Raw genomic sequence first — 9,727 nt, forward strand, 5'->3', positions numbered from 1 at the left:
CCACTGCTACCACTGTACCCTTAACTACCCCTACCACTGCTACCACTGCTACCACTGTACCCTTAACTAGCTCTACCACTGCTAACACTGCTCCCTTTACTGACACTGTACCCTTAACTACCCCTACCACTGCTACCACTGTACCCTTAACTAGCTCTACCACTGCTAACACTGCTCCCTTTACTGACACTGTACCCTTAACTACCCCTACCACTGCTACCACTGCTATCACTGTACCCTTAACTACCCCTACCACTGCTACCACTGTACCTTTAACTAGCTCTACCACTGCTAACACTGCTCCCTTTACTGACCCTGTACCCTTAACTACCCCTACCACTGCTACCACTGTACCCTTAACTAGCCCTACCACTGCTACTACTGCTACCACAATACCCTTAACTAGCTCTACCACTGCTAACACTGCTCCCTTTACTGACACTATACCCTTAACTAGCCCTACCACTGCCCCCACTGCTCCCTTTACTAACACTGTATCCTTTACTACCACTGTACCCTTAACTACCACTGCCAGTGCTAACACTACTACCACTGCTCCCTTTACTACCACTGTACCCTTAGCTACCACTGCCAGTGCTAACACTACTACCACTGCTAACACTACTACCACTGCTAACACCACTACCGCTGCTAACACTACTACCACTGCTCCCTTTACTACCACTACCACTACTAATGCTACCACTACTGCTGCAGTGCCCCCTACCCTGCCCCCCCCCCTGGTCTGTGATAATGGGGGTTTATCTGTGGACGGAGTCTGTATCTGTCCTGATGAGTGGGTCGGGCCGACCTGCTCAGTCGGTGAGTTGGTCCAAGACAAACCTGGATCTTTAATCATTTAAACGGCTGAAAGTTGTTTCTGATTTCTAGCAAAGGTCAAGCATTCATTCATTCATCCAAAGGTCAAGTGTTGTTTCCCTGCACGATTAATTTAACTTTAAACTAATCAACCAACAACCAACCAACCAACCCACCAACCGGTCAACCAACCAACCAACCAACCAGTCAACCAGTCAACCAACCAACCAACCAACCAACCAGTCAACCAACCAACCAGTCAACCAACTAACCAACCAACCAACCAACCAATCTTTATCTGTAAAGCCCAATTCATATCAAATTATCACAGACACAAAGAGCAGCTCAGAACAAGCTCTCTGATTCACAGACTCAAAGATAATAATACCGATCAATGTGACTGATACCGATCAATGTGACTGATACTGATCAGTGTGACTGATGATCAATATGGTAACAGTGGCAATAGTTAAAATGTGAATAATAATAATAGGACTAATGTCAGTAAAAAGTATCAGTGGCTGACAATCTGCAGCAGTAGAACCAGGACCAGGATCCACAGAAACCAGAGAACCAGGACCAGGATCCACAAGAACCAGAGAACCACAGCAGAAGAACCAGGACCAGGATCCACAGGAACCAGAGAGATGAGAAAAGCACAGAAAGGGATTTAAGTCCCAGACCAAAGTCTTGGTCCCTGGTAGTTCCTAAATGTTGGCGGTTACAGAAGGCGTACCTGGAGCGTACCTGGCTCATGTTGACAGGATGTGGTGTCGGTTGGCCTGGTGGTGAGGGACAGGACTTTGGTATCAGAAACGTTCTGGTTTCCCTTTGTAGTCCGTTTTCAGTCCGACTAGTACTAATCAGGTTTCGCAGCGTGGAGAGTTTCTTTTGTGCGTTCTCTTTTATTCTTATTATTTGTTGTTTCCTCAAACTAACGTTTTATTAAACTTGTCCTCGTAGAAAACTTCTGCCAAGCCCAAGATTTGGACGGATTCAAATTCCCGCCAACGGCCGTCGGTTGGTTTTCATATTCTGAGGAAACGTGTGAGAAAGGAACAAGTGCTGGTGAGTTTCTACTGATCATCAATATACATCCGTCAGGTGTCAGTGGATCTCCACCCACCTGCCAGCCCAGCGTCCATCCATCGGGTGTTTCAGTGTCTGATTCGTGGTTATCAGCCTTAAATATCCAAATGATCAATAAAGTGCATCAGACTGCATCTTCAACATCCTCACATCCATCACTTCACATCCTGCATCAGAAAACTTTAACTTCCACCACCTCTGTCCAGCCGGCAAACCGAAGGCTTCCACCAGATGCTCCGAGAGCGACCCGCCGAGTTTTGATCGCCCACAGATCTTCCAGTGCGACCAGACGCTCAGCGACATTCTGCAAAACGTGAGAACTTCATACAGTTTGTTTCTCAGAAACGGTGAAAGTTAAAGCAACTGAGTGTTTTAGTTTTAGCTGCATCAGTAAAAGCGAACGTCCTCCAGCTCACCAGCGCCGATTTAGAGACGCTGGCGGCCAGCACCCAGATCCTCACCTCAAAACCCGAAGAGCTGACGGCTGAAGACGTCACCACCGCTGCTCAGATCGCCAATACGCTGCTGCTGTCTCCCAACACCACCGAGGTCAGAACAACCGCACGCCAAACCTTCAGCTGGTCTTTGGCCCAACAAACAAGCTTCCACAAACCAAATCAACCAAACCCTGAATGCTACCGTCTGCTAACATGTGTCCTCTTGTGTGTCGCAGAGCGTCAGGGTGGCCGCAGTAGCTACAGTCAGCCAGCTGCTGAACGTCGACAGCAGCGAGGAAAACAACGCCACTCTGGGGTAAAACAACTCTCAGACAGAATTCATGAGGTTTCACCTGTTTGATTTGACTTGAAACACCTGAGACTGCAGCTGAAAGGACTCACCTGAGCACACGTTGATTCAGGTGGTAACAGCAGCACCTGAAGCTGCGGGTTCAGGCTTCTTTACCCCCCAGGACGGCAGGTGATGAAGGTGATGATGAAGGTGACGATGGTGGTTTCTCTTTTCTCCATGTGTCAGCCTGACGATGACTCTGGACCAGCTGTCCCTCAGCCTCAGCTCGGCTCAGCCTCAGGTGGTCCAACCAAACCTGGCGGTTCAGTCGGCACAAATGCCTGCGGCCGACACTCAGGGAGTCCAGTTCACGTCTCTGTCAGGTCAGTGTCACATGATCAGATCACATGATCCGGTTTGTTCATGAACATGTTGGTGTCATCAGTAAGAACTCTGTGTCTCCTCAGGAACGTCTGGCAGCCTCGTCGCCGACCGAATTCAGCTGAACACCAACACGTCAGCGGTCGTGCTGGAAAACGGGTTCCTAGCCGACGCCCTGATATACGTTGGACTCCCAGCAGGTGAGTCTCCAGACGGCAGGAAGAAGCTCCTCTGAAGCTCAGAAACACCTGTGGCTTCACCTGCCTGCATAAAGGTCGGCATCTCAGGTCAGCGCTTGTTACCTAATACAGTTTGCCTCCTACCATCTGTAGAAGCTGCCAGCGGTCGTCAGGAGCCCGCGAACGTCTCGCTGGGTTTCGTCCTCTATCAAAACAACCGTTTCTTCAGGTCGAAGCACCACAGGCAGCACCGGGCCACCTTCAGGGTCCTGTCGGCCAGCGTCCGGGGCTACGAGGCACCGCTGCACCTGGAGATGCTGTTCAGGCCGGCGGTGAGAAAAGCGGCTTCATTTCCACTTCTTTCACAAGCGTCTCACAAGCTTTTCTACCATTTCTAGAAGTTCAGTCATGATGCTTGTTGGACATAATGATGTCCACGGAAACTGTGAATCACCGAATCTACTGATCTGATGTTTCAGGAGTGTGTTCAGACTTGACTGGTGGGACTGCACCTGGACCAGTTTATACTTCTTGTTTAATGAGTCACTGTTTTATCTTTATTATCATTATTATCAATACTGAGATACAGTGAAGTCACCTCGAGTGTGTGAGAAGCTTCTTTCTCTTTCCTCTCTGCAGCAGTTTATGGTTTTTATGGTGCTGATGAGCCTCATTAAAAAGCTGCTGACTCGTGGCGGTGGGACTATTTTCTCTTGGTGTCTCCATATCTCCAATGTTTTGTGCTTCAGGTGATGAACGGTACGTCTCTGTACGACTTCGCCTGTGTTTTCTGGAACTACAGTCTGAACGAGTGGAGCACCGACGGCTGCTCTAAAGGAAACGCCTCAGACGGACTCCTGAGATGTTTCTGCAACCACACCACCAACTTCGCTGCTCTCTGGGTGAACTGGCCGACGACTTTCAGAGCAAATAAAGCTTGATTTATGAGATCAAATACAGTCTGAGTGGAGCCAGAAGTGTTGGAGGGAGACCAAAGGGCAACTATTAGTGCCAGAAACATGAGATTTGACACATTAACAGGATAACAGAAAGAAACAAGCTCTTTTAGTGGACCTACTGTGATCAGGTGCAGTTGTCCCAAAGGATCACGTTGCAGCCATTGCAGCCCGTTTGGTGGCTGCTGGCTGAGGTGATCTACTGGACCAGTTCCAACACTTTTACTACCTACCTAACTTGGTTGTGTTTCTGTTTCAGTCATTCAAAGAGAAATATGAATATGCAGAAGCTCTGGACGTGTTTTCCATCGTTGGACTTTCTCTTTCTATCCTGGGTTTGGTCATAACCATCATCCAGCAAATTAGAGACAAGTAAGACATGACAGATTGTATGTTACAGAGGGACGGCTGCTCACTGGGGGGGGCTTTAAACACCAGTTAACGAGGTGCAATCATGGCGTTTTTAGACGCGGGGGTCAAAGTCCTTCCCGTGCAGGTGCTGTCCTTCGCCCAAAATGTGCAAACACTTCCTGGGTGCACCTGATTGAACGAAAACTTTGACTTGTGGCTGTTGGCTCTCAGATGTTGAACCAAACCAACATGGCGGCTCGTCTGAAGACGTCTCTTTTAGGTCGACAACAGTTCAGAAGTTTTTCCGATGTTTCCATAGATTTGCATAAAATAGCCAAGACCTCAACTTAATGGAAATGAGGCGCAGCCAACGTGACGTCCCGTCTGTCAAAACGTACCTCTGCACTCCCAGAATGCACTGCATGTCTGCTAATGTGACTCCACTTTATCTCTGATGTTCAACACAAAATAACATCGATGAATCCAGAAATCACAGATCAGGACGCACCTCATGACAGCAGAACCTCTTTCAGGTCACTCTCAAAATCCTCCCGTCTGAAAGTAACTCCGTCTCTCTAGTTTTCAGAGGGGGGGGTCTGAGCAGAACAGAAACATAGACACAGCTCTGCTGAGCGTCTCCATCAGCCTGCTGGCCTTCATCATCACCTTCCTCTCCGGAGCTGAAAACTCCAGCAGTCAGAGCGACGCTCCGGTGGAGGTCGGCGCTCAGACCAACGCCAACCTGGACTCGGACGAGTACGTGGAGCCGGACAGGGGCTCGTGCTCGGTGGTGGCGGCTCTGCTTCACTTCTTCCTGTTAGCCACCTTCACCTGGAACAGCATCATCTCCACCCAGCTGTTCCTGCTGGTCCGGAACAAAAGACTTCCTTCACACTGCATGACAGTCAGCCAGGCTGTGGGCTGGGGTACGACGTTTACCGCACTATCGGTCCTTTACTATCAGAATGTAAACGTATGAGAGTTGCTACTGTTGTTGTTACAACTACAGACACATGAAGGACATGAAACGCTCCATCGGTGTAACCTCAGAGTCAGCAGGGAGCTGGAGGACACCAAACGCTGAGTTTAAAGTGATTAACAGTTGACTGGAGGCCCCCAGGGCTCCATTCTTGGGCCTCTTTTACTGGGGCCGTACGTGTTTCCTCTGGCTCCCATCATACGTGGCAATAACGCTGCATCTATGCAGACGACACTCCGACTTATTGAGCTCTCTGACCAGGTCACTCCGGTCGCGGTCGAGATTCACTAAACACTTTGAACTCTTTGATTATGTTTGAGATGTGCTGCTTCACCTTGTTTTAACTTCCTGTATCGTCTCAGGAGTCCCAGCCGTCGTCATGGGGATCACGCTGGGGGTGTCCTACAGGGTCGACAGTCCTCTGGGATACAGACAGGAGGAATTGTGGGTGCATTACTGTTCCTGTTTAGACTCTTTTAGTACCTGTTTTCCGACGTCCGACCGGTTTTGTTCATGTCGTCCTGCAGCTGCTGGCTCGCCGCTCTGGATAAGAACAAACGCTTCCACTTTGGGAGGCCGATGTTTTGGGGTTTCCTCCTTCCAGTCGGTCTAATCCTGCTCTACAACATCTTTCTGCTGGGTTGGATCTGTAGGATTGACGAGGACCTGAGGAGGTAACCAAGGAAACATCAGCATCTCAAATTAAGACAGAATCACACAGATCAACGTCATATTACAAAAACAAAGTTGGAATATTTCCACAACAAAGTCGAAATATTTTTAGACAAAGTCAAAATTTTTGTTCAAGTATAAAATATTTCAAGAATAATGTTATATTTTAGGGAAAATGAACTTTTTAGTGAAAAAGTCGAAAGAAATTTTAACTCAGTTCTTGAAACATTTTGATGTCTTTCTCCAAATATTCAGCTTCTTTTTTCACCTTGAGATAACCTTTATTCACCTGTTGTCATGGCAGCACCAAAGGTTTTCTGTGGACTCTGAGGAACAGGTTCCCCCACAACTTCTCTCTGCTGGTGTCTCTGGTCGTGTCCTGGACTCTGGGATACCTGGTCCTCGTCACGACAGGCCCCGCCCACCTGGTCCTCAGCATTCTGTTCTGCCTCTGTACGACCACACAGGTGAGGGGGCGTGTCCACCTGTCACATGACGACGTGATCGGACAAACAAAATGGAGTTTAGTTGGCAGTTTAAAACCAGTTTAAACCGGTTTAAACCAGTCTTTAAATGGTCTTCAGTGTTATTCAAACACAGCTGCATTCATATTATTATTATCTAAAACTGGTTACTAACATTCAAAAACTAAATGAGTTGATTTTTAATGACTGTGAACCTTTTAATGGTCCAAACTGTTGTACTGGACTAAAGTGGTCTGGTTCTGGTAGTTTATGGTGTAAATCTGGTCTTTAGACCTGTTTTCACTGAAAACTCGTCTCTTATGACTTTTTATGAAGGTCTGTTGTTTAATCGGCAGCTCTCTGACCTGATCTGCTGCTTTAACTGGTCTCCAGAGCACTAAATAAGGAAATCACTTCCTGGTTTCAGGGGCTTCAGATCTTCCTGCTCTTCACACTCAAAAAGCCGACCTTCAGAAAAGACGTGTCCCGGTCGCTTCGGTCCGTCACCGAGCTCAACATGACAAACTACAACCTGTGGAAGAAGTACAAGAAGGTCTCCGAGTCCACCACCGACCTGACGGGCCGGTACTGGTCCTCAACTGATCCTCCAGAACCTCCGACAGAATCTGATTGGTTCTAAGTTTCCTTCAGTCTCAGGAAGGATGATGAAGAAACTCGTCAGAGCAGAGAACGTTTTCTAACACTCGGAGACACCAAATCCCTCTCCTCCCCAGAGTCAGACCTTTAGATTCAGAGCGACCTTCTGAGCAGATCATTATCTCCAGAACGCACTAAGACTACACCTCTACAGCTCAGGAACCAGAGAAAACACATCCTCTGCAGACTGGAGCCGCTGGTTCGTCCTCTGCAGACAGGAGCCGCTGGTTCGTCCTCTGCAGACTGGAGCCGCTGGTTCGTCCTCTGCAGACAGGAGCCGCTGGTTCGTCCTCTGCAGACTGGAGCCGCTGGTTCGTCCTCTGCAGACTGGAGCCGCTGGTTCGTCCTCTGCAGACTAGAGCCGCTGGTTCGTCCTCTGCAGACTGGAGCCGCTGGTTCGTCCTCTGCAGACAGGATCATGATCCAGACTTTTATTTTGGAGACTTTTCACAGGATGTCCTGTTAAAGGACGATTCCATTATATTATAATGTGTGAAGATGTATAAAAGCCCTTTTTTGTGCTTAATTGTGTTATTAAAGAGGACTCAGGTCCAAACGGGTCTTTACTGGTCCTTAGTGGTCTTTAATGGTCCTTAATGGTCTTTACTGGTCTTTAATGGTCCTTAATGGTCTTTACTGGTCTTTAATGGCCCTTAATGGTCTTTAATGGTCTTTACTGGTCTTTATTGGTCTTTACTGGTCTTTAATTGTCTTTACTGGTCTTTAATGGTCCTTAATGGTCTTTAATGGTCCTTAATGGTCTTTAATGGTCTTTACTGGTCTTTAATGGTCCTTAATGGTCTTTACTGGTCCTTAATGGTCCTTAATGGTCTTTAAAGGTCCTTAATGGTCTTTAATGGTCTTTAATGGTCCTTAATGGTCTTTACTGGTCCTTAATGGTCTTTAATGGTCTTTACTGGTCTTTAATGGTCCTTAATGGTCTTTACTGGTCCTTAATGGTCCTTAATGGTCTTTAATGGTCTTTACTGGTCTTTACTGGTCCTCAATGGTCCTTAATGGTCTTTAATGGTCCTTAATGGTCTTTACTGGTCTTTAATTGTCTTTACTGGTCTTTAATGGTCCTTAATGGTCTTTAATGGTCTTTACTGGTCCTTAATGGTCTTTACTGGTCTTCACTGGTCTGATCGTCTCTCTTTGACCACTTCATGCTGGTTTGCTGTTGCCCCATCTGTGGTTTGTTCTGGTGGAACTGGTGTGAAAGCACCAAGTCTTCAGGCTGTGAGACAGACTCAGAGCCACTAGAGGGCGTCTGGAGACCAACCTGAGGACCAGAGACCACTCTGGACCCCCAAATGGTCTGAGGGACCAAAACGTTTCCGTCATATATCAGTTTCAGAGGGAAAGATCCACCGTGAGGACATCAGTCGGCTGATCAGACATCAGGACATTAGCACATTAGCACAGCATTAGGGTAAAATTAGCATCACATTAGCGCAGCATTAGGGTAAAATTAGCATCACATTAGCGCAGCATTAGGGTAACATTAGCATCACATTAGCACAGCATTAGGGTAAAATTAGCATTACATTAGCATAGCATTAGGGTAACATTAGCATCACATTAGCACAGCATTAGGGTAAAATTAGCATCACATTAGCATAGCATTAGGGTAACATTAGCATAGCATTAGCACAGCATTAGGGTAATATTAGCACCACATTAGCACAGCATTAGGGTAACATTAGCACCACATTAGGGTAACATTAGCATAGCATTAGGGTAACATTAGCATCACATTAGCACAGCATTAGGATAACATTAGCATCTCATTAGCATAGCATTAGCACAGCATTAGGGTACCATTAGCACCACATTAGCATAGCATTAGGGTAATATTAGCACCACATTAGCATAGCATTAGGGTAACATTAGCACAGCATTAGCGTAGCATTAGGGTAACATTAGCACCACATTAGCGCAGAATTAGGGTAATATTAGCACCACATTAGCATAGCATTAGGGTAACATTAGCACAGCATTAGGGTAACATTAGCATAGCATTACGGTAATAGTAGGGTAATATTAGCATCATATTAGCATAGCATTAGGGTAACATTAGCATCACATTAGCATAGCATTAGGGTAAAATTAGCACAGCATTAGGATAAGATTAGCACCACATTAGCGCAGTGCGAACATGTTTAAAGACTGTTTAAAGCCGCAGGACGCTGTGCCGTGGCTGTAACCATGACGGCTGACTGACTCGGCCGCCGTCCAACAGCTGAACCTCAAAGCTCAGCAGGACCAACAGCAGGCGGCTGTTTGTGTTCAGCTGCTTTTACGTGAGAACCACAACAAAGGACGGGGGGCGGCGGCCTGCGGTGACCTCACTTGGCTCTAACGAGGGAAAAGTCCTCGTTATGTCCACTCAGGAAACAGCAGAGGGAGACCCCCCCGCCCCCCATATGTAACATCAGCCAACAGCGTCGT

The 9,727-nt window shown here is 47.2% G+C and overlaps 1 protein-coding gene across 1 annotated transcript in view; it reads left to right on the plus strand.

The window, feature by feature from the left end:
• Positions 1-7,780, plus strand: part of adgrg7.1 (adhesion G protein-coupled receptor G7, tandem duplicate 1) — a 9,551-nt gene extending 1,771 nt beyond the window's left edge. Inside the window, exons 2-14 of the mRNA XM_070855922.1 lie at positions 2,115-2,221; positions 2,320-2,457; positions 2,582-2,661; positions 2,884-3,020; positions 3,105-3,218; positions 3,351-3,529; positions 3,947-4,099; positions 4,413-4,525; positions 5,084-5,430; positions 5,846-5,927; positions 6,011-6,157; positions 6,460-6,622; positions 7,047-7,780. Of these exons, the coding sequence (XP_070712023.1) occupies positions 2,115-2,221; positions 2,320-2,457; positions 2,582-2,661; positions 2,884-3,020; positions 3,105-3,218; positions 3,351-3,529; positions 3,947-4,099; positions 4,413-4,525; positions 5,084-5,430; positions 5,846-5,927; positions 6,011-6,157; positions 6,460-6,622; positions 7,047-7,259 (1,973 nt within the window). The 3' untranslated portion in view covers positions 7,260-7,780. The remainder of the gene's footprint in view (positions 1-2,114; positions 2,222-2,319; positions 2,458-2,581; positions 2,662-2,883; positions 3,021-3,104; positions 3,219-3,350; positions 3,530-3,946; positions 4,100-4,412; positions 4,526-5,083; positions 5,431-5,845; positions 5,928-6,010; positions 6,158-6,459; positions 6,623-7,046) is intronic.
• Positions 7,781-9,727: the final 1,947 nt, after the last annotated feature.

This window comes from Pempheris klunzingeri, chromosome 24 (genome assembly GCF_042242105.1).
Source record: "Pempheris klunzingeri isolate RE-2024b chromosome 24, fPemKlu1.hap1, whole genome shotgun sequence".
Taxonomy (NCBI): domain Eukaryota; kingdom Metazoa; phylum Chordata; class Actinopteri; order Acropomatiformes; family Pempheridae; genus Pempheris; species Pempheris klunzingeri.